Raw genomic sequence first — 27,080 nt, forward strand, 5'->3', positions numbered from 1 at the left:
CCATCACTTTAACAAACTGATAAATATAATCAGGGTCTGAAAAGGGCTTTAAAGAAAACAGAACTTCGACACATCCCTAGCGGTTAAAGGAAATAAAGCCTTCACGTAATTTCTTTATAAAGCAAAATGCCAGACACATACATAATCTGGAAAAGTAGAAAAGGTAGGAATTATATGGCAGTCTTTCACAAAAATATTGGATACACATTAACCAACATGACAAAAAAAGAAAAAGAAAAAAAAGTAGTCTTGAGGCAAAGATATTCCCAAATACAGAGTATCTTCTGTGGGCAACCCAGCTTTGTCCTAAGAAAAAGTGGCTTTCCTGCAACTTGTAAAGCCTCAAGCAAAAAAGGTCACTTTCCTCCAAAATCAATTCCACTTTGACCCACCTCAGCGTCCACCAGTGAAGAGGCAAAAGCTGATTGAACTATCTGAAAGCCAAAGGACTCGAGCAGAGACATGTTTTGTTGAGGGGAGAAGGGAGACGTCAGGGAAGGGGCTATATCACTCAAGCTGGACCCCGAAACGCCCTGGACCTTCTGGGCTTTGTGAACTCTGTGCTGGTGCTTGTTGAGGTAGGACTTTGTGCGGAAAGCCTGACCACAGATCCCGCAGATAAATTTCTTCTCAGGGTCTGTCTTGGCTTTAGATGCCTCTGGAGAGACCAAAGCCCCCGCAGAGGCGCCATTGCAGGGCAAAGAGGGCATCTCGAGTTCTGGTCCGTCGGTTTTGTGTGGAGATTTAAGCTCTTCGCTGTTGGACAAATCCCCGAATGAAGGATCTGATTCTTCCGATTCCAGGTGAGGACATTTACCAGCGTTTTCCTGCCCGTCTGAGGTAGATACAGCATGGACATGAAGAGGGAGGTGAGGCAAAAGAAAGGGGGGGGGGACAAATGGGAGAAAAAGAGAGGCATGAATTAGGCTTTAGGCTTTCTCAAAAAACATCTTTAATCCATTTGTTGGCTGGCACCTGAAAAGAAATAAAATGTAAACTTCGGGGGTCACATGAGAAAGCACCAAGCACGGGCAGAACCAGTTACGATGACTGAAAGACATGAATAATTAAATACAGTTCTTTCCAAAATGTGGCTACAGCATTTAACTACACAGTCATCTAGCTCAGTCCATTTGCCCGGTGTCCACTGAGAATTCTGCTGTGCTCATCCAACCAATAGGCCATGCTAGCACCATGCCCCCACCCACCCTCCTGCTGGACTGTACTGACCTGTGACAGGCCCATGGACGGGGAAGCCAGGCACCCCGCCAGAGCGACACTCCCAGAAATATGGAGCCCCACCTGGCTTCCCCATGAGCAGCTCAGGCTGCAAGCAGAGGGTTGAATGGCCAGGCTGGGGAAGAACTGGGTGTCCAGAGAGCCCATGAAAGCGCCCCTCTGCCTCAGACGAGGTGAGAAGCAGCTGGCGACTGGCGCACAGGTCTACACAGCACCCAGCCAGGGAGAAAGGAAGGGGGAGGGACAGATATAACAGGCCGGTGGAAACCATACGGACAAAAATACCTTTACTTCATCACTAGTGTTAATGCTGTTTGTACACAGTATACTAGACATGTACAGTACTGAAAATGAGCCCATGCTGAGTGAGTCCCTTCACTAAAGCTGGCGTTGATGAATGAATTAACCTTTTCCTCAGCTCACAGTCAACAAACAATAAATCCCTGGCTGCCTGACTGCTTTAATCAAACTGTGCCATTTCATTATAATCCTTGCTGAAACTTGATTTGTTAAACACAGGTGCAATTAAAAAACTACACGGGATCCTTTGATTGCACATGCTGGCTCACTAAAGCAGCTAAAGAATGGAGCCAGCAATTAATGTCACCAGATGCATCTGCGAATCCAGCTGTATCTTGTCACAATGCCCCCCCAGGGAGAGAAGTGTAACGTTCACACGTCTCACTGGTCCTGTGACACGAAGTGAAGGTTACAGGTAAAAGAACAAAAAAGAAGTAGAGGGGAAAAAAAAAAAAAAGGGGGGGGGGGGGGGGGACGTGTGCTTGTCAGTGGTGTCGGTAAATGTCTGTATAACCAGGGGCGCACATAAGTGGTCCGCAGGTGCGCATTCGCTGTCAAAATAAAAGATGCACACCAGATAAGAAGTAGCAACGCGCGTTTGCGCACATAAAATTTTCTGGAGGACAGACATTTGTTTAGAACTCTTAAAGATGTCGAAGAAGCTCCTTTAAGCAATTACTTTGGTGTTCCTCCACCTCCAAAGAAATGTCAGAAGGAGTCCGAACCGCAAAAGAAGAGCGTATTCTCGGAAAAGTGGTTGCAGGAGGTGAGCTGGCTTCAAACAAATGATGAACGCACAGAGCTCTAGCGGACAAAAACAGCGCCTTTTATAAGTACGCGAACGCGCGTTGCAACTTCTTATCTGGTGCGCAGCGCGTCTTTTATTTTGACAGCGAATGCGCACCTGCGGACCACTTATGTGCACCCCTGTGTGTGTAACTGTATTTCCCTGTATTTAAGTTTTACAGCCTTTTCTGCTGATGAAAACCTCCCGCATTCATTCTATACTGAAGTTGTGAAGAACTAGAGAAATTGAAAAGTTCATGTCTTCCTATTATGTATTATTGAAATTTCTAGGTTTTTTGTTTTGTTTAAAACAACAACAACAACAACAACAACAACAAAACCCAAAAAACCTTGTTTATAAATAAAGGACAGTCTGACCAAATACCTAACAGAACTTGTTCTTTAATTTTACACATTTAGCAAGTAGAAAAACTGAGACCTACAGTCGAAACTGCACTTCTCCATATTATATGTTAATATCTAATTGCTTAAATGTTTAAATGTCTTTACACCGACAGAAAGGAGAGTTTTGCTGGTCCAGTACACTTAAAGATCAAATTGGCTGTATGTGGCCTATGAGGTAAAACAAGTTTAACTTATCTGGTATAAACATGCTTTTTTTGTGTCATTTCAACAGAAGCTCACTTTCCTTTATAAGGTTTAGAAGTTTAAAAAAAGAAAGAAGACCAGCTATCCCCCAAACTAGATCCTGACCAATATTATCAGTTAATATTGTCCAATCACAGATATATAATCAATAACGGTGGGCAACTTTTCAGATATATATATGGAAGGCTTCTTTTAATGAAATATAGTAAATATAGTGCTGCAAGTTTGTGACATATATTGCTGGAAAAAAAATTAAATTTTTAAAGTAAGAACATCATTTTCCCTTTTTAGTATCAGAGCTTAATATATAGTGTAGTAATAGTGCTTTCTAATAGCTCTTTGACTAAAAGGTATGCATTTTCTGAAAAGACAGTTTGAAGTTGCTATTATAATTGTGACTGCTGCACTTAATTTTACAAATGCCACATATAATTTCAAAGCATCCTGCAGTGGTTCTTGGGATTCTCATGCTTAATTTGCACCTGTGACAGGTAAGAGGTGTGAATTTTAGAACCCTGTTGATGTTTCCACTGACATATTATGTGTAGTTGTTAATGTAATCCATTATTTTAAAAGCCCAAGTCATTAAATTGTAAATCAACAGAAGACAGCATTTTCTTTGATATTACATTTAACCACTTGTGGGTTCGGTTCACAGTTTCTCCAACAGAAATGGCACAACTACGAAAATTTCAATGAATCCAGGGCAAATGGAGCACACGTTAGGACGATCATGCAACACTGTGCATAGCCCAACAACAGTTGATGAACCAGCCAAGCAGATACAGACACTGTTAACCATACGGCCATGGCCATGCTGGACAGACACACGCGTACAAATAAAAGAAATGTGAATTAGTATGCGACCTGCTAACATGGTTGAGAGTAAAAAAAAAAAAAAAAAAAAAAAAAAAAAAAAAAAAAATGGTCAGCTTAAGAATTACAAAAAAAAGGATAGATCTTCAGTTATTCCAAGTGGCAACAGGAATATGTAGGCAGTTTTCAAAACAAAACAGGGTTTAAAAGAATAGTTGTACGTACACATCACATTAGAAATAAAGCCTAAAGTTTGAGATGAGTCCAGGATGTTAAAAGATAAATTAGTTCTCCAACTACCAAACAGATTTAATGCTCTAGGGTGTGACAATAGTTTCCCGCAGCCCTACCACCCCGACCTTTGGCATGAGTCACGAAGCTGGCCTGAGCTCACTGGCATTTCCAGCTTTTTATGTAACACTGACCGCATGCCTAATTAACCTGGATATCATTAATAAAAAAATAAAAAAATTGGTGCCACAGTTAGAGAATAATTACAGCAACTGTCGTCACAGAGACGTGCAATACTTGACAAATGAAGGTGCAATAGTAAATGTTTCAGCAAAAAGCTTGGAAGCAGGAGCTGATGTATGCGTGTGTTAACATATACAGAGATGCAGCAGCATGTTTCTCCCCCCCCAAAGAAAATAAATAAATAAACGGCCGCAGAACAAATGAAAGCCAGAAACATGAAAGTTTGGGATGGGGCGGGCGGCTGCTTGCCTTCCACTGAGCACTGGCGTCCCATGTGGTAAGGGTTGCCGTTGTGCATCTGCAGTTCCCCCCTTGGCTCAGGGAAGGTGTGCATTGTGGCAGAGGGGGGCAGTGGAGAACCGTGGTGTGTCTTTATATGCACCTTAAGGTAGGATGCGGTGGAGAAACCTGGGACCAAAGGAACAAAGAAGAAGGAAGTTGCTTGACACACTGACATCCCCGCCTGTGAGAGAGGTGTCCTGAAACAAAGGCGTACTGTTCGAGTTTGCTCCCACTCCATGATTCATTTCTGGATGTGTGGTGAACTGAGAATTGTACTGCTCCACAATGTCAAACAACAGAGCTTCAAACAGTTTTTTTTGTATTGTCTGGACTTGTAAAAATAAAGACAACATAATAATACTACAGTTTTACTAAGCCCCTGGGAGGAGAAAGGGCTTTTCCCATGGATCACAGTTCTTACAGATGGAATGACTCCTTTAAAAACACACTGAAATCAGTCTAAATATAATTAGATTTCTCCAATAAATTTTCAACAGTACTGAAGACACACGTCAGAACAGTAAATAATCAGGTCAGCCAGAGGAGTCCAACCTGCATGATCACTACTGGCCTGTTAGAGACTCTACTGAGTCTCACTCTCTGTAAAGGCCTAAAGATGCAAAAACCAGACACGTGAAGAAACCTTCAACACGTATGACTGAGACTGTAAGCACCATATGAAATTCAATGTTCAGACATGCAATTGCAAAAAACTAAAATCTGAACCCTCAGCAATTTCCAGGATACCTGAAATGACCGTCGTGACTTTAGTAGATCATTATAGCAACTTTTGCTGAACACCTGATGAGGACAAGGTTATGTTCAGAGTTTTGATTTAAAATCGACTGCAAGAGTAATTTTTTTGTCATTTCTTTTATTTAAGTGTGACACACGCACACCATCTGCTGAAGAACTGCATTTCATACATGCAACATGTTGAGCTGCACATGACTAATAACACTAAAAGAAGCCGTGAAGTTACAGCAACCCAAACTGTATGCGTCACCATTGCTGCAGGACTTTGCATGCATTCAGTTGGAGATGTCGAAAATGTGAAAACCTGCCCTTTATGTTCGGTCCCCAACCAGCTGCCAAGTCAGTTTTACAATACTGGAACCGCAGCTAATAAAACAGACTGACCAGTTCACTAATTTAGTCACAGGCTCTTAATCACCAGGAATAATCGAGTGATAAAATCCACTTTGTTTTGATCTGGCCACATCTCGCATCAGGCTGTGAAAAAGTATGAGGCGTGAATGCACAGAGTAGTCTTTAATATTTAAGTGCGTCGAGCTTAGTTTCACACCAGTTCTGTGCTGCTGTCGCATTAGAAATGAACTGCGTCGCTGAGAGCACACGGAGCGCTTAAATAAGATCAAACAGATCACACATTTTTGGCAGCATTGCCAAATTCCCTCATTTGCAGCAGAGTGGACTTCCAAACTTTTTTATATTCTTTATCACCCATTTATCTGACAGTGTCTTCGACTGATATGAAATGACGCATCAAACACCCTCTTATACGAGTGCACGGCCTGGAGCAGAAAGTTGGTCAGCACTGTTCTGAACCCCCCCAAGTCTGAGATCAAGTTTTAGGTTTTTCAATCTAGCCAATGATAAGAAAAACTCGCTTACTTAACTGGAATTACAGTACGCACTTCTGGGCTGTGAGTGATTAATGAAGCCTCCCCAATATAGGATTTTTAGGACAGAGAGATATTTGGCGATTTAAAAATCTGATATTCCAATATGCTATTCCTTCTTTTTTTAGACAAACGGATTTTGCCCAACAGTTATAGTTGCTGCTGTTGTTATCAGGGAACATTCAGAGTAATGGAGGAACAACTGATGGACGTTTTTCCCCACTTGTCTTCTTATTTCCATTTATTCACCATTATAAATGCTGATACTGGCTGATAATATTGGACCACCAATAAATCGGTCAGGCTTGTTTGTAAATCAGACTGATCTGTCTATGACTGTGATTCAGATGAAGATCACAGCAGATTTTATGGATAATCAACAGAGAAAAATTTGAGATGTAATTTTACATCCATGTAGTGAAGTTAATCTTCACAAACAGATTCACTGCCAGATTATGTTATTCAACTTCAACCCACAAGCTACAAGAGCAACCAACTAAAAAAAACAACTAAAATCTCTTATATAATCAAAATCTTACTTTTAAATATCACAAGATCACAAGGCAGTACATCAACCATAACTCTAGACTCGTGTCTTATTTTTCCTAAAAGCACATTTACCAATATATCAAATAATATCAGTCTGTATATTGTGAACATCCAGGACGTCAGCACCCTCTGGATATTGATCAAGATAGGGGGTAGAAAGGTTTCAGATTTCGAACCCGAGTACAACGCTGTTTTGTTTTTTGAAGGAATTACCTTTGTTGCAAATGCCACAGTAGTTATGAGTTCCTTCACTGTGTTTCTTGAGATGGTCTGTCATGTAGGCAGCTCGCAGGAACTTGCCGCAAACTTTGCAGGGGATTTTGTCCTCGTGGCATGCAAGGTGAGAGCGGAGACGATCTCTTGTGGCAAAAGAGGCATTACAAATCTGAAAGACAGAAATCACTAAGCTAATGCCTCTCACAGTAGAAAAAAAAAAGAAACTCATTAGATGCGGCTATTCACTAAGTAAGACAGACATATTGATCCTACCTGGCACTTGTGAGGTCTCTCTGTTGTGTGTACTTGTTTGATATGTCCATTCAGGTGGTCTGGTCTGAAAGAAAACAGTGCAAATTAAAGTCTGTGCATCATGAACTGATATGCCTGAAATCAGAACTCCCTGTTAACCTGTATGGAACTCTGTATATTAGTACTATATTAATTTCTCAATTGCATGAAAATCAATCACGAGAAGGAAGCTACTCAAATTAATTACATTCATTCATGTCTCAGAGAGCTGTCCTCCCACAGTGTGCAAGCTGGCAACGAGGTACAGGTGAGCTGTATGACATTAATATAACAAAGGAGTCCTTAAGAGGCTCCTTTGTTTTAAAAACAAAATAATCAAATCAAGGCTGAAGGTAAAGCAGCCTTTTCCTCAAAAGAGGGTTTACTAATAACATTAACAGTGTCACTGTTCTATTGAGGGGCTCTAGGAAGCCAGACTGGTGACCCTGTATGCTCACCAACCTGAAGCCAAAGTAGCTTAAGAGAAAACATAAAAGTATGTCTTCACAAAGGCGGCCAGTAAGAACTCTTCAGTCATACCTGTGCTGAGACACACAAGATTTCTGGAAAATTTGTGGAGAAAAAAAAACAAAAAAAAACTGCTGCTTTCTTCATCATGTCAGAAACATTAACCTCCAAAGCAGTAGGTGGAGGCAGTGAGCTAAAACCCAACCTTCAACTGGTTTGAGTATCTGAAAACAAAACATAGTGGTGATACTTTAACGATTACTTACACTGGTTATCCTGAATTTGACAGCTGTGGCAGGACGCATAGTGGGAGGTAAAGTAGTGATAATGTTATATGAAAGGTGCATGCATGGCTGCACGGCAGTAGTTAGAAACCATGGACAAGATCCTTAGCTGTTGGAAAGATGGTGGCGTCTGTGCATCTCTAAAAGCTGCTTTGACTGTTATATATAGAAGCACTCACTTGATACCGTCACATAATGGACTAAATTACATGTGCTGATTTACACATGTACCTTTAATTATATTAAGGAACAACAAAGCACATTTCTGTCTGGGATGATCTGGAAATTTAGGGCATTAAGACCCAGTAACAGCACTGTGTGTGGTTTTTGTTTTGTTTTTTACAACTCCCAACAGATTCTGACCAATTATCATCATCATCATCATCATTATTTATACATCTCATTCAACTCACCTTGAAAACCCTTTACCGCAGCTTTGGCACACATAGGGTTTGCCAACTGAGCCGTCGTGGGAGCGCACATGGTACGACATCCTGTCCTTGCGTTTGAACCGGAGCCCGCACACATGGCAGGCGTATGGCTTCTCCCCGGAGTGGGAGAGCTTGTGTCGGTTCAGGTGGTACACGTCGCGGAAAACTTTCCCGCAAATGTCACAGCCGACGTGCCGCCTGGTCCTCTCTCTCTTGCGGCCGTTGTCCAAGGCGAGGCCTCCGTGTAACTGCACGCCGTTTTCCAGCAGCCCGGGCTGAGATAGAAGAGAAATTCCGGCCGGGGCTGACAGGCTGTCGCTGAGGTTGTTTACAGCCCCGCTGGAGGCTCCGTGCTGCGCTTCGTGGTTCTTCAAGCGGGAAGCCTCGGTGAAAGCTTTGCCACAGGTCCCACAGGGAAACAGTCCGTTGTCTTTCTGGGGGCTGTTGTTAAAGTGAACAGCCTCCACGGCTCCGCCAGCTTTCTTTGGTCTCCCCCTGCACCGTTTCGACCCCGGGGAGCCAGCGTCGTGAGGAAACGCGTTCCCCGTTATTTCCGCGGATGGGGAGACTGGCAGTCCCTCAACGGGCTCCAACATTGGCACCGACGACTCGCCGCCGTCCTCCAGAATCGCGGCCGCGTCTTCACCTCCGTCCACATGCATCTGCATGCTGTTAGCAAAGCTCTGACCGTTCACCAGCATTCCCGTTCCGTTTACCAGACCCTGGTGAGCCACCGGGAAACCGAGCTCCGTGGCCCCCGTGGCCTGGAATAGACTGGCATCTCCTCCCCGAGAGGTCGGGACGAGGATTTGTACGTTAGACTGTTTGATAACCTCCTGACATATCTCAATAACCGAGCGCATCAAAAGAAATTTGGCAGCTGTCATCAACTCCGGGAAACACTCCAGTCGGACCACGATCCTAGACGTGTACGCGAAGTCCAGGATGTCTTTAAAAACTTTCGGGCTGATCGTATGCATCTCCAGCTCCTTGCCGTCGCCCTCAGTCTGACGGCTGAAGACCGACTCGAAGTACTCGCTGCAGGCGGCTAATACTGCTTTATGGGCAGGGAAGCTTTCCTCGCCGACGCGCAGGATCACATCGCAGAACCTGCCTCCATCTTTCCTCTGAATGTTGAGGTTGTGTAGCATCTCCGCACTGTGCTTGCTCACCTGGTAGGTGTACGAAGAAGTCCAAGACGGCTCTGCTACTTTCTCCATGCCGAATTCATCCAATAACAATGGTTGTTGGCGACAAAGGTCGGAGAAATGGCAGATTATGCGTGAGGATTTCGATCAACCGAAAGCAGCTAGCTACAAAATCCAAAACCAGCCGCCCCTCCCGTCGTTTTAGCATCTAACGTTAAAGGCTAGCAGTAGCAGCAGCAGGGAAAAATGGCAGCCCCCCAGCTTCCTGTGAACTTTGACCCTGCTTTCTTCAGGGTGGGGGTCGCTCGCTTTGTAATAATAAAAAATATATATCGATATCAGTGCTTTGACAATGAATGTGTATTTTTTATTTTTCTCTGGTGGGATCGGCGCTGCAGCAGTACTCCGGCGCTGCAGAGGTCTTTCATTTCTTCATGCCTTATGTTTGTACGCAGGTCTCTTCCTGCCTGCTGTCTGTGAAAACCCCTCCCCCAACCAGCCAACCACAACCCCCTCCTCCCGTCACTCTTTATGAGCGCTGTCTGTGAGCCTATTCAAAACACATGCAGAGCACAACGCACCAGTCACTTCAGGTAAGGGTCGAGCTGCACAAGGCAATACAACTGTACTTATTAAATATACATCTCCACTGATGAACTGTAGCAATAATTTGGCTGTTTACCAGTTTTAGAAAGGGGGGGTTAGTTAATATTCCTCAAGTGGAAAAAAAAAATCACTAAATTACCGAGGTTGTCCACTCATCTGCTGACACAGAACACTGCAGGCTATTTACCACAACTCACTGGGCGACTTCAATAGTTACACTTTGCTAGAACCAGATTGGACCCCTTTTACTTGTAGAATAGCCATAATTATTCATAACAGACTTCAACAAGGTGCAGGAAACAGATGTTGGGTCATCATGCACCACGTAGTTGCTGCAGATTGACATCCATGATGTTGGAGCTGGTGACTGGAGTCCACTAGAGTAACATGGCAGTGATTCTGGTGTCAAGTTTGAGAATGAGCTTTGTGTATATCATCCTGCTGGAAGCGGCCATCAGAGCACTGGCACACAGTGGTCTATAAAGGGATGGACATCAGGAAGAATACTTGTGTAAGAAGACCCAAGTAGATCAGCAGTTTCTGAAATGTTCAGTGCAGCCCATTTAGCATGACATGTTCAAAGTTCAACCCCAATCTGATGCTCCATTTAAACTTCAGGTGATCTTCTTGATTACATCTACATGTCCAAATTAGGATGTTGCCATGTGACTGAAACCAGTATCTAATCAGACAGCAGCTGAATAAATGTACCTAATAAAATGTTTAAGTGTATATACCCACAAAGACTGAGTGCAACGATCAATCCACACACCACCACCTTAAATATTTCACAAGTACTCAGGATAAAATAAATTTAAAAAGCAACCTCAGTTTCTCATAATTAAAGATCAGATTTACACTGAACATTTAAGGAGATCTTGTAAATACAATCTTTTGCAATCTAAAGTTTACCTTTAAAAAGTTTAAACTTTGACCATTTTAGTAATTTCTAAACTAACAGTTTGTACTGAAATTGTGTTTGAATTACGAGTTCGTGACCCTTAGCCATGTTAAGGTGAACAAAAACAAACATCTCAGACCAGTGTGAAGTACTGCTTCTGAATTAGACTCATAATAAAACAATTATTTTCTGTTTCACAAAAGTACAAGTTACTGCAACCATGTGTCTTGTTAGTGTGGAAAGTTTTACAACTGAACTCTTAGTGGCAGGTGTAAGCATTCAACCACGTAAACATTTAATTGCATTAAAGAGGAAATACAAAAATGTTTAATCAAGATTTTATTTATTAATTCTATTTGTGCTTTTTATAACTTAATAGCACACAAACTGAATCCCAACCACCCTCAAAAAGAAAAATGACTGCGAGCAGTGCTGCCCCCATTAGTGACCAGTAGGATTGGAGAGGATACAGTTCAAAAAAGAAAAAACCCACAAAGGCACAAACAGCTTGCTGCATCCCTCAGAGGCATCTTTAATGCTCCACTTCTAGGGGAAAGGGCCACTATCTATGCCATGAAAGGGAAGATGTATGCGCTAAAATTATGCCAACATTTTTCACCGTGTGACCCTCTCAGTACGATTCGGGTGATGCAAGATTATGTGGCTGCGACGCGACAAAGGAATGCTACTAGCTTTTGCTGACTTTGTCGCAGTTTTCAGTCGAACTGCAAGATTGGTACAGCTCCCCTTTACTAAGAAAAGGGGGGGGGTAACAAAACAAAACAAAAAAACAAAAACAAAAAAAAACCTTATCTATATACACTGAGAATAAGATTTTTTCCCATGTCTGTACAATTGGGCCTATACATTATTTACGGTGCAGTCTCGTACAAAAAAATATATTCACTCAGCTGGCAAAACGGATCTCCATCACTTGCCTCTTCAAAAGCAGTAACTTCAATACTGAAGTTAAAGCATGGTTTAGTTACATCATCCTGTTCTGTGCACTGTCTTTCAAATTAAAGTTCACATTTTCACAGTAAACAAGTGGAGATGGACAAAGAGGGGGGGGGGAAGAAAGAAAAAAATTCCAGCACAGTGTTTATTTTCTTATGGCCGGAACTCTAATTCATCTACACTTATGACCTTGGCTGGCATAGAGGGGAGTGGCTGCTCTAGTACATCTGATCCAAACCACTTGGCGAGGCCTAGAGGGGGGCTGCCGCCGTGTCGCTGGGAGCCATTCGTCCGGTGGGGGCCTTGGCTCTGTGACTGAGTGCCAGGGACACTGGGATGTACTGCAAGACAAAAGTATTCAATCGACAAGTCTTCAAACAAGATAATTAAATACACCACATTTTAATAACATTTGTGAGGATAATTCTGCCATAGCCACATAGTCCCACTGAATTTGAATATTTGAAATTTTCCTCCACTCACTTGGTCGTTGCTGTTGTTGAAGTTGCTGTTGCATTGCTGCTAACTGCATTTGAGTACTGGCTCTGGAAGGTAGAAGTGGATGCCCAGTTGTACTTAGTGGGTACAGTGGTTGTCCAAGCAGGGCAGGAGGCAAGCCTTGAAGTTGTGCAAGGTCATGTGGCGGAAACATACCTTGAGAGTACAATTAAAGATCAGAAACAATTAGGTTTAATGTTCAGAACACTTTAATACAGTTTTTAGTGTTTTTATAAAGCAAAAGGATTTGAAAGAAAAAAAAAAAAAAAGCCAGCAACCTGCTTGCACAAGAGCAGGTCCTAACTGCTGGGGCTGGATACCCTGTGCCAGCATACGTTGCACCACAGGGTGGAGCTGGGGAGGAGGGCGCACCATAGGTACGTGGGATAGCAGCGGTACTGGGTAGACAGGACGAGGGAAAGATGAGGATGGTCCTTGAGGTACCATGGCAGGTGGATGGTGTCCAGTAGAGCCAGGCCTGAGGCGCTCTTGTTCTTTGCTAGACAACGTCTGTGAGCTGGTCTTTACTCCCCCTGACTGAGCTACATTACCATCCACTGCTTCCAGGTATAGATTTGGGGAGCTGCTGCCTGTAATCATACAACCGAGATCTCAGTGTTACAGGGTATGTGTTCACTCACAGGTATGAAAGTGAAAGTTAAATATCAAACTAGTTCTGGGTACCGTATTTTTCGGCCCATAAGGCGCACCGGATTACTAAGCGAAACAAAACAGTCAGATAACTCAAATTTTACTCGACTCATTCTTCTTGCTTCCTCCACTTCTTTACCATTGATTCATCAATATTGAATTCTCTCGCAGCTGCTCCATTCCCATGTTGTTGCAGTATATTAATGACTAACCTCATAATGTGGATGGATTATCTCAGTTGTTCTGACAGAAATTTACAGCATCCTGCCATGCAATTGCATTTGTCCCCAACCATCAAGAACCCTCATGTTAACTTTTGAGTGGAAAAAAGTTAGCATTCATCCTCCAGCTTCACTGTGTTTATGTTATGCTAACATAGCTATGTCGCTAGCGATCATGTAGCACATCATATACCAGCTAGCCCAACTTCAGTAACCCTACAAATGCTACTGATGTTTAGTTTTCTGTCTTCATTTCAGTCAGAACATGGTACATCATGTTTAGGTGGAAACTAGCGAGCTAACTTCCTGCTAACTTCTAACTTTTAAATTTAATAAAAAAAATTCTGTTTTCATGGATGCCTGGATGTTAAACTTAATTGTTACACCTGGTGAAGCAGCAACACTGATCATTTTACAAAAGGTGAAAGAACAGTTTTTAACTCTCAGTGATGCCGCAGAGTTTTGGACCTAAAGAGGACTTTGTTTTGGGCCCAGATTACTCCGTGAGGCTCCTGACTGGTAGCTGTAACGCTCCGACAATCCATCAAGCAGTCCGGCTTCGTAGCTTACCAAAGTCGTACTAAAACATTTGACAAATTTTTGTGCGCCGTATACCACATAAAATTGGTTCGAGGTAAGTAAGCACAACCAGCATTCATACATAAAGTGCACTGGATTATATGTCGATTTTGAGAAAATTGAAGGATTTTAAGTGCGCCTTCTAGTCCGGAAAATACGGTAAATTAATACTGCACCATCGTGAGAATGTGCTGCTGAGTCGTCCTTTGTCTCTGAGCGATTTGAAGGTTCATCTTTGCTCTTCTCTTTTGTTGCGTACATTTTGCGGATCACAGATGTGGGTGTAAATGAAGGGGACAACTGACATAGGCAGGGGAGGAAGAAAAGAAAGAAGTTAATATTAGCAATAACAACAGGTGCATGAATTAGAAATAAGTCAAAACAACTTTAAAAACAACACTGGGAAGAAGTTTGCAGAGTTACGTTTATGCTTACCATACTGGTGACAGTACTTCCTGGAGAGTTTCTTCCAGCAGGCTGAGAGCCTGGTCCAGGGGAACGATTAAGACGCTGCGGTCTGGACAAAAACCAAACACACTCAGCCATACAAATTCCAACCAACATTATTTATTATCCTTGGAGGCATACATTATATTACCACATATTAAGCCAGTATATTCTTCAGCTTTGTTTATAAAGAAAGTATTTGTTTTGTAAAAAGCAGTCAATAGACTTCAATAAGACACATTAAAGTGCATGTCACTCAATTTGCTGAAATTGACTGATATCATAACCATTTAAAGTCTCTATACTATGTGGTATTTAAACACGATTAAAGCCAAAACAAACCTATTTCGGAAAGACTTGTCTTGTGGTTGTTTGTAGCCAGATTGGAATTGGTGGTGGGCATGGAGAGCAAGATCCTGCTGGAATGCCAGTGCTTCCAAGTCTGCTTGGTTAATAGGAATAGAGAGCGCCCTCATCTGGAAAGACAAGGTAGACCCAACCCAACTCATCAAAAGTCAAAGTTTTAGCTCAAAGGCCTATAAATGTAATTTTTACTCCATGATGCTACTACTATCAATATGACTGTTACAAGCAACATGTATCACAACATATACATTATAATATTTAAACAGTAGTTTACTGAAAGCATATTTAACTATTTACATATGAACCAAACAAACCGCATGAAATCTCATCTCAGTAACCTGTTGCTGTGCAGCAGATCCAGGACTGATTGACCTGTGTATATCAGCAAACTGTTCTGGTAGCATGGGCTGAGGACCAACAGGAAATCCTTTAGGTAGGAGAGGATGAAGAACTGTTTATTGACCAATTTATGTGCTAATCCAATTTAAAGAACTGCATGCCATCATTCTTCCTAGTTCCATGGCACTCCTCAGTAAGCTTACCTGCAGGAGGTTGCAACCGACTATTGAAGTATTCAGGTGAGGGTGCCCTCTGTGGAAAGAGAGGGAGTGAAGGGCCCTTGTGTAGTAGGCCACGTAGAGGTGCAGAAGTCACTGGGGCCTCGGCGCTGCTCAGCAGATTGCCAAACTGCGTCGGGGAGCCACTACGAACTCCCAAGAGCTCCTTTAGAGAGAAAACATTTTCCAATAACTTCTCATTTACTTTATGATTTTGTAGATTTATTGTGAATAGTCAACAGCTAGCCCTGACTGATTGTAGGAACACTTCATTATCCTCAGGACAGCAACCATACCCACCTGGAATATATTTTTTTGTGGCTGTGCAGGTACTTGGGCATCAGGCAGTGTCACTACAGCTTGATCTGCAGTTTGCTGCTTTGTACAGGAGGGAGGAAAATTGGGGTAAATCAAAGTAGAACAAAGTAATCAGTCTGCTACTCTACATTCTGAACTGCAAACAAATTAGCCTTAGTCAAGTCACCGGCAGGGAGGAAAAAGTCAACTGAACGAGATAGACGTGTGCATGCAATTCCACGTCAAAGCGTCCATTCTGCAAGTGAGTAACGCTGTTAGATTCATGTTCCGTTATATTATTCTGACAATTCTTTTGCCCAATTCAAGAAGCTAGTACTTTTGTTTTCTTCACTGACTTGCACAAAGGACAGTTTACAAGATGACATTGCACTGCAAAAAAGGGTATACAAGCTACAACCTCAACAGTTAAGCAAATTTATGCCCATCATTTTCTATCCTAATTTAAAATAAATAAATAAAGAAGGGGGGGGTTCTTAAGCTTGCAGGATGCATTGAACAGGGCCCGAGTTCACCTGTTTTACTGCAACATGCAGTAAAAGATAATTATAAATATGTAGAAATACTTACAGTGTTTGTGTTGGTTTTGGGGTGAGGTGGCAGAGTTCCACTTGCCTTCATGCTGCTGACCAGTTTATTAAAGGCTGACATGTCTGTGTCACGTGAGCGCGGACGGGCACTCAACCCGCCAGTTAAAGCCTCTTCTAAATGTTCAGCCATGAAGGGCGTTCCATTTCCTCTCTGGGCAGGTGGCACCTTTCGTCTCTGTGGTTCCGAGTCTAGCCTCATTCCCTTCATTTCTCCCTCCACCTCCTCCAATGAGAGTACAACTCCAGAATTAGCTGGGAACAGATTATACAACAAAATTCAACCTTCTTGTATCAGAGCTCCGTGTTAAAAAGCAAATTACCATTTCATTTAATGGATTTATTAAATTATAAATTGTGTTAAATTAAATTCCACAGTATCCTGCAACCGCTTTCAGTGTGTTACTGCAGACAGAGGTGCAGCTGAATGTTAAAACTCAAAAGCCTGAAATTCAGCTTCTCTCTACATATACCCATTTTTGAAAAACATGATAGCTAACTGCTGAAATCTCCCGAGTTCATCTAGCTATTGTCAAGGATCATCGACGTGTGCACCATGGCATTCAGCACTTGCTTGTTTTTGGCATTCTTTTGCCATACCTACTCAAAGGCAAACGCATGAGCCTGCTGAACTGTGACTGTCACTCGATGAATAGGAAAAAAAAAAAAAAAAGTTGGTAATAGGATGTGTGTGGTTTGGAACAGAAAAGGTAGACTTAATCCACATGACACTGAGTAGAGCTCAGCTGTGGAAATGGTTTAGTAAACAGACACTCACTGCTGTCCCGAAGCCGAGCCTTATTGGCAGAGAGCGTAGAAAGCAGAGGTTTCAGGTCTACTTTGGCCTTATGCAGCAGCTCCAGGATGTCCACCTTCTCCTTGCATTCAGAAGACTGAATAGGTGCAAAATATGAGGCATTGCCTCGGCTGGGGGACGTGCAACGTGGCTCGAGCCCTTCAGAGAATCAGAAGGGGAATAAGATTTAGGATATTTAACAGCAATCCAGATCATTTCGGGAGCGTAATCTTTGTTTGTACTCAAATAGCATCACATATGATGCAATAGCAGCAGGTCAGGATTTTGATAATATATCCCAAAAGTGGTGTGCAAATGTCAAGGGTACATTTCTAAGATTTCTTTAAATCGTGCAAGCTATCCTGATGATTAAATAACAACTGCTTGGGGCAGACAATACAGCCTCAAAATGATATTTCAAGGAAATCTTTCATATCTGATACTGGGAGAAGGAATACTCAATGTTTAATCAATGCCTGCAGCTTGCAGACAGCAAGCAGCATTTATTAGTACAAACAAAATGAAGGGCAATTTCTATCCTTATCCAAGTGCTATCGTAGGTCCTTCATTTTGACAGACTGTGCAATATGCACAATAAACACATGCTTTAAAAAAACAAAAATAATAAAAAAATAAAAACATTTTATCATTCCTGCTGCACTTTGAATATATACAGTGGGGCAAAAAAGTATTTAGTCAGCCACCGATTGTGCAAGTTCCCCCACTTAAAATGATGACAGAGGTCAGTAATTTGCACCAGAGGTACACTTCAACTGTGAGAGACAGAATGTGGAAGAAAAAAAATCCATGAATTCACATGGTAGGATTTGTAAAGAATTTATTCGTAAATCAGGGTGGAAAATAAGTATTTGGTCACCTCAAACAAGGAAAATCTCTGGCTCTCACAGACCTGTAACGTCTTCTGTAAGAAGCTTTTCTGTCCCCCACTCTTTACCTGTATGAATGGCACCTGTTTGAACTCATCATCTGTATAAAAGACACCTGTCCACAGCCTCAAACAGTCAGACTCCAAACTCCGCCATGGCCAAGACCAAAGAGCTTTCGAAGGACACCAGGAAAAGTATTGTAGACCTGCACCAGACTGGGAAGAGTGAATCTACAATAGGCAAGCAGCTTGGTGTGAAAAAATCAACTGTGGGAGCAATCATCAGAAAATGGAAGACATACAAGACCACTGATAATCTCCCTCGATCTGGGGCTCCACGCAAGATCTCATCCCGTGGGGTCAAAATGATCATGAGAACGGTGAGCAAAGATCCCAGAACCACACGGGGGGACCTGGTGAATGACCTGCAGAGAGCTGGGACCAAAGTAACAAAGGTCACCATCAGTAACACACTACAACGGCAGGGAATCAAATCCCGCAGTGCCAGACGTGTTCCGCTGCTGAAGCCAGTGCATGTCCAGGCCCGTCTGAAGTTTGCCAGAGAGCACATGGATGATACAGCAGAGGATTGGGAGAATGTCATGTGGTCAGATGAAACCAAAGTAGAACTTTTTGGTATAAACTCAACTCGTCGTGTTTGGAGGAAGAAGAATACTGAGTTGCATCCCAAGAACACCATACCTACTGTGAAGCATGGGGGTGGAAACATCATGCTATGGGGCTGTTTTTCTGCCAAGGGGACAGGACGACTGATCCGTGTTAAGGACAGAATGAATGGGGCCATGTATCGTGAGATTTTGATCCAAAACCTCCTTCCATCAGTGAGAACTTTGAAGATGAAACGAGGCTGGGTCTTCCAACATGACAATGATCCAAAACACACCGCCCGGGCAACAAAGGAGTGGCTCCGTAAGAAGCATTTGAAAGTCCTGGAGTGGCCTAGCCAGTCTCCAGACCTCAACCCCATAGAAAATCTGTGGCGGGAGTTGAAAGTCCGTGTTGCTCGGCGACAGCCCCAAAACATCACTGCTCTCGAGAAGATCTGCATGGAGGAATGGGCCAAAATACCAGCTACTGTGTGTGCAAACCTGGTGAAGACCTATAGCAAACGTTTGACCTCTGTTATTGCCAACAAAGGTTATGTTACAAAGTATTGAGTTGTATTTTTGTTATTGACCAAATACTTATTTTCCACCCTGATTTACGAATAAATTCTTTACAAATCCTACCATGTGGATTCATGGATTTTTTTTTTTCCCCACATTCTGTCTCTCACAGTTGAAGTGTACCTCTGGTGCAAATTACTGACCTCTGTCATCATTTTAGGTGGGGGAACTTGCACAGTCGGTGGCTGACTAAATACTTTTTTGCCCCACTGTAAAAACTGGTGTGTATAATACCATTTGTACATACAAATTACTCTTATAGTTATTCAACCTCTGCTTTTTATCTTTTGTTATTCTTCATTTTTCTTTTTAATAATTTTCTAATATAAACAATTCAGCTTTTCTTTCACCCTTGTGCTACTGTAACTAGTCAATTTCCCCAGTTTAGGATTAATAAGAGTAGATATATCTAGTGACAAAGCAAAATATACAAAAGACACAGCATAAGTGAAATGTAAGCACAGAAACAGCTTAGGTCATGTTTTTTTCCTAGAAATTTTAATCATGACTTAACATTAACTTAACAGCCTTTCAGCACTTCAGGAAACTGTAAATAGTTTCACACAAAATTGTTTTGTTTTTTTTTTGTTTTTTTTTTTTGTTAAATAAACCCAGGCTGTTGTAACATTGGTAATAGGTTTTTAAATCAGCTGCTTTAAGCTCAGCTTTTTCCATCACGTAGCCACATTAGTAGTTTCCAACCACCGTTCGTGCTTCCTGTCATACAGAGTCATACAGAGTGCAACTAGTGAACGCTCCAGCGAGTCATTTGTTTAACAAGGGGTTTCACATCCCCACCTGTTAGCACCTTCTCCTTGCATACCTTCATACCCTTGTTTTACTGTGTTAACGTCAGATGTCATGTAAAGACTTGTCTTATCACAGAGGTGACAAGCATGTGCCCTACAACTGCTTTTACAGAAAATAGATTTGATTCAGTGGTCAAGAAATCAAATCACTTACCAGCAAGTTTCTCCAGCTCTTCATGAGGAGTTGACCTCAAGCTGCTGGACCGGCTGCATGGACTCTGGTTACTAGAGAACCACTGGCTGAAGCGGCTAGCTGACGCAGGGCCCTCTCCCAAAACATCCTCTATCATCTGTAAGACAGAAATGGGGGCCTGTGAGACAGACTAGGATACAAAAATCTGCATATTGAAGGGTGCAAGAACAAATGTGCCACTTACGTTTGCAGCGCTTTCCATCGATTTAGCACTAAAAAGGTGCTAGAAGACTGAGGGCAGTGTCACTGAATGCACTGCTTTTTGACCTTGTTCTCATTTACCAGCAAGTATTGAATCTAAAAATGCTAAAAGTAGTTTGCAGTTGGGCTTTTCTAGTTCAAACTAGAAACTGCATCCAAGCTACAATGATGGGCATAAATTTGGATTGTTGATGCCTTTTAAACATCTCATTAACCCCATGCAAAAGCCCAGAGAAGAGAACATTGATAGTGCACCATTCAGTGACATGACTCACCAACTAAAGACCAAATTCAGTGAGGTCAAGCTAGTGCAGCAGAGGTAATCTTGCACTGATACAAAGTATCAATACTTAGTTTTATATGACTAAATGCACAATTTGTGAAATTCAGATTTATTTATTTATTTTAAAAGCCACAAATATCAGGCTTGTAAGAGTCTTGATTGTATCATTTGTTTTTAAGTTGACAGTTATGTCTGGTTCAGGGGTGAGCAAACATGAAAACCTCTACTGTTAAGCTTATCTGGAAAAATTAAGATCACACTGATATTTTAGAAGTTACTAATGACACCCCATCTGTGAGCTTCACACCAATAAGCAAAACAAAACCATAGTGCACCCCAGTACTTACAGAGGCCAGTCCTGGCATGGTCTTCTCTAAATTGAAGAATTCATTGAAGTCGAAGTCACCAGCTGAAGGCTCTGGAAGAACATCAGTGTGGGGAACTTCCTGATCAGCTGTCGGCTGCAAACCCACATCTTGCTCCTCAGGCTGTCCGCCATTACATTCCACTACTGCATACAAGATGTGTGACAATAAAATTAAATACAAGTCACAATTTTAACATGAAAAGTCTTACTGAACTGACTTTCAAAATACTACTAGAAATGCAATAGTCCCTAAAAATGTTAGCAGTATTTCCAACAATGTCTTGACATGCCTTCTTTCAAAGATTCTGTCCGCTTCCTTGAACGCTTAGATTTGCGTTTATCATCTTCCAGGATTTTGTCATCAAATCCAATAAGCTCAATTGTCTCCGACTGGCTGGTGGGACCCCCCGAGAACCACTCTGGCTCCTCTTCTGCATACGAATCATTCCTCCTCCTTTCGCTAAACACACGCTTGTCACCAAAATCTCTCTGCAAATGATTACACGGGACAAACAATATCAATTTAGAAATATGGGATGGGACAGTTAAAGAGTAACTGCACAGAAACACTTTTATAAATTTAGTTCAAGTCTTAAGAGAATTGTGTTTTTAGACAGTTTATTAAAAAAAAAAAAAAAAACAAAAAACGTATCGTGTAAAATAAAGTTCCAAAAAATTTAAGTGCATTCAATATCACATTAGAACTAAATGCAAGGTCATTTGCATCGACTGAAAGCAACAAACACCAACCCTGAATCTTTTATCTTTCAAGTCTCTCTCACGCTCCTTTTCCTTCTCTGCACGAGCTTCTCTCTCAAAGGCACGGGCAGCAATTATGCGTCCACTGCCAATTCTGCGTGTCCCTCCCATACGTAGAGTATCATTTTCTTTGTTTTCCAAGGGGCTGATTGGGCGGCGGATATGAGGGGCAGCATTGCCCTGACATCCACCTCCGAAGCTACGTCGCTGTGGGCTCAGTACTACATCCAGGTCATCTTCCTTTAACCGCTCACGGGGATCTAAAAAACAGATGGGGGGGAGGGGAAAAAAAAAATAAAGTTTTTTGGAGTACATAGACTACATGAACAATTCCACTGCAGCAGTTTAGAAATCTTGTGCAAGGCTGGAACTTAAAATCCTAAACATTCATTGATCAGAGCACAGTTAAGTTTCTAGACAACATTGTTATTACAAAACGCAAAGATGAAAGGATAACCATCTACCATCAGTAATAGAGATCGAAAATGTGACATCATTTCGGGGGTAAAATCGCAAAGGATTGTAGGTACAAGTGGCAATTGGTACTAGCGTGCACGGGCTATTACAAGACAACAGTCACAAAGAGATAAACAGAGACACAAAGAATGGCAAGAAGCTGCTGTATTATTTACTGCCATAGCCGGTCGCATGACAGCCACGGGAAGCAGACAGGTAAAGAGATCGTTTTTTTTTTTTATCAGATTCCTTCGTGGAAGAAAAATTGTTCAAGTCATGTTTCCGACTGGGTTAACCTGGGTTATACAGAGTTTAAAGCTGCTACCACAGCAAGATTTGCTCGGTTGACAGAGGGAGCGACATCAAAACAGCCACGAAAAGTCCCGCATATATGTGCCCAAGTGTTGTATTGAAGCAATCAAGTGATGAATAACTGTTTTCCAGTATGTTGTTTTGCAATGATTTTTTTTTGCTGTTGATTTTTTTTTTTTTTTTTTTTCAGCGAAGCAGCTAATAAAGTACAATGGAATACAATTTTGCCTCTTTCTTGTAAGATTCTATAATAAAATGAAACAATAGTGCCAGTTATAAATAAAGACAATAAATTGAATAAATTATGAAACACTTATTTTATTTCTATTGGATCTAAAAATGTTGTGTAATACTACAACCTGAAAAGACAAATAGATTGTGTTGGCCTGTAAACGAGATACAGAAATTTTTTTTAATGACAGCTGTAAAATGAAATAGTCCAAATCAGAAAATAGATACACCAAAGTAAATTGGACCTGGGCTTGTTGCAGGAATCTGAAGTTACTAAACACTTCGTGAGTGTATGCACTCACACTTAAGACATAATTATAAATATGTGCGTGATGAAAGTTGGGCAGCACGCTAACGTCTTTAGTCCACTCTGTATGCGCATATGGTCTCTTTTTTGTCTTTTTGTCAAGTCTATCTTTGTACGGACCTGCCTTGTTCTGCTTCGTTTTGTACATAACTAGGGATTAAAACCACAGAATTAATGATTACTGGAAATGCTAGCGCTTGATGCAGTGTTTTGATTTTGCTGCCACTCGTACCTACAACGCACGATAGTCACATGGTTTGTCGATCTCCATTTACCTGGGATTCTTCGTTTTAATGGAACTCTGTCATCCATGTAGTCCTTCTTAAAACCTTCCACAGGTGAGCTTCGCTCTGAAGTGGGATATAATGAGGCATGCCATTTCTCAGGGTCCCAGACACCATCACTATTTAAAAACAAACAAACAATAGCCACACAAGACTTAAGTCCATACTTTAAGTCAAATTTCAAATTAAGACAGACAACTACAGCCTCAACTGGGATCCTGTTTAGGAAAAAAATAAATAAAGAGTAACAATGAAAAATACAATACACAGGTGAGGCCATCCATTTCAACCTTTATGCTGTGAGCACAGAATACAACCCAAAAGGAGGGTGCAAGAAAATCAGATCTTCAAAATAATAAACTAATTGATACTGTTGCACTAGCAGTGTTTAACTACTATAAACATTTTTTCCAACAGTTGAGACAAATCACATTTAATCTGAAGTCATTCGTGAACTCTCCCATAAAGACATTACACTTAATGACGAGTTCTGACACTTCAGTATCCATCAATAAAGATGTGATTAGATGACAACTAAAACTGTTTGAAGGGTTTAGCAAGAGTAGCTGCCTAGGCAGAGACCACCCTCACACCTCACCACACTAACGGTTGCAAACATAAGCAGATCTAAAAAATAATGACAAACTGCTCAGTTCAGAAAAGATCTTCGAGGGCAACTCCTAGTAGGCTTTGAAGGGGTGAAGAGGTCTCTCTTTTTTAATGATTAAAAATAAAACCCCAAAAAACAGCTTGACCCACCCTTTAATGAGCCCACTTTTCATATAGTCATAACTAGGGATGGGTATCGTTTAGGTTTTATCCGATACCGGTGCCAAACTGGTACTTTTGAAACGGTGCCGGTGCTCAAACGGTGCTCAAACCGGTGCTTAAAGAATGGAGAACACAAAATTGGTCCAAAAACCTCTCATGTTCAGCTGTTTATTTGTAAAAAGATAACAATGTTAGCCTTTTCTGCAGCTATGGGGCATATATGGTATCACTCTTGGCTGGAAGCAGTGCTTAAACAATGGAAAAAAAACACAAACTTTGTCCTAAACCTCTCATGTTTAACTGTTTTCCACTTTTTCTTTGGTCTTTTTAGCCTTTTTGGCCAGGGTGAAGGGAGTATCTGCCATCAAACAAGAGGACAGCCACATGTAGCTATGATGATGTTTGCTAGTTCACCTTACATGCATTAATGTAATAACGTGGTTAGCCTACTCAACGTAAATTACACACGAACAACATGAAGCTACTCACGCAGAGAAGAACGGCTGCTGCTGCCATCATCATCCGTGATCATTTCTGCTACACTGGCAGGGCTAGGGGCCAGGACTCTCCTCTTCGTGTTTTTGGGGGATGTTGCATAACAGGCAACCCACCCGCAGTAGATGTGCTCGGTGTGAGGTCTCGCAGCAAGCTATCAAATACGGCACATTTCTCGGCTTTTAAAAAAAAAAACGCTATGCGTCGCCAGGTGTTTCATCGGATTTGAGGTGTTACCTCCTTTGACAGTATCACAGTATCAGCTTAAAGCACTTGTTGCAGGCTGCTGAGTTTGCATATTTTGCTGTGAAGTACAGCCAGACTTTTGACCGCTTCGCCTTGGACATTTTTAATCTGTAGCTCTGCTCTAAAAGAACGTACGTTCCTGGGCCCGCCTACTATCCTCGGAAACGTAAAATGATTGGCTAGAAGTGTATCACAGCTCAAGAAAAAAAAAAAGCACCGAAATGTGCGCTGCTTTTCGGTCTGGTTACTACCATTTATGTCAGAACCGGTGCCATCATCGGTACCCATCCCTAGTCATAACCACTGTTCCTGGCTCTAACAGCTATGGGACAAAGATACAAGTCTTCTAGCGCAAGCGTTTGTTTAGCTTCTCAAGCAGACATCTGAACAAATCTTTGACTGTTGTTTAAGAATTACCCCAAGGAATTTAAATGAGCTCCGAGCAAGAGACAAGCTGAAAGTACACGTGACTTCCAAAAAGCAGGAGCAAGTCTTCTTGACAGTTAAACCATGTCAATGATTATTACAAACTTTATGCAAATTTTAGTTAAGACCGTGAACATATTTGTGTAGAAACTCCTCTGCTGTACCTTGTTTAATCAAAGTAACTTTTGATTACATACACTTCAGTTCCAGCAAAACATACATTTGAATAACTGTTGGTCTGTGTCAAAAATCAGTATTTCACAGCATAGAGAAATACTAGTACTTTTCCTAACTAGAATTCACCCATGCTTTCTCATTTGAGAAGCATAATCTCCTCTCCAGTATTACCCAGTGTGACTTTTACAAATTCATACCTGTCATATTTCTCAGAGAGACATTCAGGCCTTTCATTGGAGATTGGCAGCTCTTTGATTTCCAAAAGCTCCTCCTGCAAATAAATTGATAGTCTAGTTTAATTCACAGCAACATCTAAACTTGATAAACAATGACACAGCTGGCATTTTGTCACCTTAGTGTATCTGTAAGGAGCTGTGGCTGCCAGCTTAGGCTGGTCGACAGCAGCTTCACCATTCTTAGGCACTACACAGGCATCTTTCTCCATGATGGATTTCAGTCAGTGCAGACAGTGTCTCAGCCACCAATGACTCTACACCTGTGGATGACAAATTAACATTTACAAGTCAATTATACTCGACTAAGGCCACTAAATACAGTCTTAAAGGCCAATTACTTCAAATGAAAGGACGCATGTTCCGAAGATTTAAAAAAACAAAACAAAAAAAAAAACAAAAGCACGGCTTCCTTCTGTTGCTGCAAAATATATCAGATGTATTGGCATCTTAAACTAGGCAGCACGAGAAAACAAAATTATAGAAAAGTTGTCGTGAAGAAAAACTCATGGAACTTACCTGCACCGGGCAGTTAAAGAACAACCCTAGAGTCTCAGGTTGTTGCTGGCTAATTAGCAATTTAATTGACAGCAGCTGAGAACTGACATGTCATTATATTACAAAGCATTTACGTCAATTTACTAATTGGCTATCGCATTTGAGTTGTAAACGAAGCCGTTTTGCAATGAAAGGATCCAGCGAGTTAAATACATGTAAACATTTTAATACAAAACATTCCCCATCATTTCAGCTTTAGGAAATAAACGCTACTAGTTAGCCAAGAGATTGATACAGGGTTAGCCAAACGATGGTAGCGTCCCACACAGTTAACCATAAGGCGAATTCATGGCACAAAAGTTGTGTAGACAACCGACTTGCAAGTCAAATTTTGGCAAAAGACGGACTTACTCAGTTTGAATGCTGTGGGGAATGCCGGTCGCTAACGGCCGAGCTGATCACGTTAGTTAGCTGGCTAGCCTAGCCTAGCACTTTCAGCTAGCTAACTAGCTGGGGGACTGGGGATAAATGCCCACCCAGCGAGCACAAAATCGTGAGCCGGTAGAGTTGTCGCTGTGATTTCAGGGAGCACACACTATAGAGGGGTAACCTAACACAATAAGACTGGTCCAAAACAACAAATTAAATCACACGGAACCGGTGAAATCTCAAATAATAGTCTTCTCTTTCTCTGTTTTCTAAGTCGTAGCAGAAATTTTCCTCTGATCACCGCTTTAAGAAGGTCCTGGCAAAGATTACGCCGTGACCAGCGCGCCTTTGTAAAAATTAAAATTGGCAGGTGTTCGTTGGCGATAGTTATTTTGAAATCTAAATCAATATATGACAATTAATTTCCCAATAAATTGGTTTATACGTATGTATATAACATATTGAAAATGTAAATAGCGTTGTAGTGATTTTTTTATACTACGGTAAAAGGCA

General features: G+C 41.6%; 2 protein-coding genes across 4 annotated transcripts; both read right to left on the bottom strand.

Annotated features, from left to right (window-relative positions):
* Positions 1–252: 252 nt before the first annotated feature.
* Positions 253–9,729, bottom strand: patz1 (POZ/BTB and AT hook containing zinc finger 1). 3 transcript variants are annotated; one of them, XM_085354413.1, is made up of 5 exons: positions 8,371–9,729; positions 7,188–7,251; positions 6,912–7,083; positions 1,231–1,443; positions 253–835 (listed from the first exon to the last, which is right to left on the bottom strand). In XM_085354413.1, exons 1-5 carry the CDS (start codon positions 9,606–9,608, stop codon positions 357–359), a joined length of 2,166 nt encoding a protein of 721 aa, XP_085210539.1. In that variant the 5' UTR covers positions 9,609–9,729; the 3' UTR covers positions 253–356. The 3 variants fall into 3 exon arrangements, with proteins under 3 accessions (XP_085210539.1, XP_085210541.1, XP_085210540.1); XM_085354415.1 differs by lacking the exon at positions 1,231–1,443 and adding an exon at positions 4,474–4,632; XM_085354414.1 differs by lacking the exon at positions 1,231–1,443.
* A 1,740-nt stretch (positions 9,730–11,469) lies between these two features.
* Positions 11,470–26,871, bottom strand: eif4enif1 (eukaryotic translation initiation factor 4E nuclear import factor 1). The gene is made up of 19 exons (XM_085354416.1): positions 26,550–26,871; positions 25,760–25,903; positions 25,605–25,678; positions 23,284–23,411; positions 21,694–21,962; positions 21,234–21,432; positions 20,924–21,087; positions 20,054–20,189; positions 17,000–17,176; positions 16,205–16,476; positions 15,620–15,697; positions 15,305–15,485; positions 15,077–15,189; positions 14,739–14,872; positions 14,385–14,466; positions 14,126–14,249; positions 12,777–13,088; positions 12,484–12,654; positions 11,470–12,341 (listed from the first exon to the last, which is right to left on the bottom strand). Exons 2-19 carry the CDS (start codon positions 25,850–25,852, stop codon positions 12,154–12,156), a joined length of 2,895 nt encoding a protein of 964 aa, XP_085210542.1. The 5' UTR covers positions 25,853–25,903; positions 26,550–26,871; the 3' UTR covers positions 11,470–12,153.
* Between the last annotated feature and the right edge of the window lie 209 nt (positions 26,872–27,080).

Source organism: Diplotaxodon limnothrissa, linkage group LG5 (genome assembly GCF_057381915.1).
Source record: "Diplotaxodon limnothrissa isolate DT_005_m linkage group LG5, D_limnothrissa_male_GT1.1, whole genome shotgun sequence".
NCBI lineage: Eukaryota > Metazoa > Chordata > Actinopteri > Cichliformes > Cichlidae > Diplotaxodon > Diplotaxodon limnothrissa.

Bases quoted from the DNA above. Each gene is read 5' to 3' on its own strand.
- patz1 (XM_085354413.1), bottom strand. From the start codon at position 9,608: ATGGAGAAAGTAGCAGAGCCGTCTTGGACTTCTTCGTACACCTACCAG. The intron at 7,084-7,187 runs GTAGGATCAATA...TCTGTCTTTCAG, and splicing joins AGAGACCTCACAAGTGCCAG to ATTTGTAATGCCTCTTTTGC. The intron at 1,444-6,911 runs GTAATTCCTTCA...GGTGCTGTGTAG, and splicing joins CTGTGGCATTTGCAACAAAG to ACCTGTGCGCCAGTCGCCAG.
- eif4enif1 (XM_085354416.1), bottom strand. From the start codon at position 25,852: ATGGAGAAAGATGCCTGTGTAGTGCCTAAGAATGGTGAAGCTGCTGTC. The intron at 21,963-23,283 runs GTAAATGGAGAT...TCTGTTTTTTAG, and splicing joins ATTAAAACGAAGAATCCCAG to ATCCCCGTGAGCGGTTAAAG. The intron at 14,250-14,384 runs GTAAGCATAAAC...TGCCTATGTCAG, and splicing joins GAAGTACTGTCACCAGTATG to TTGTCCCCTTCATTTACACC.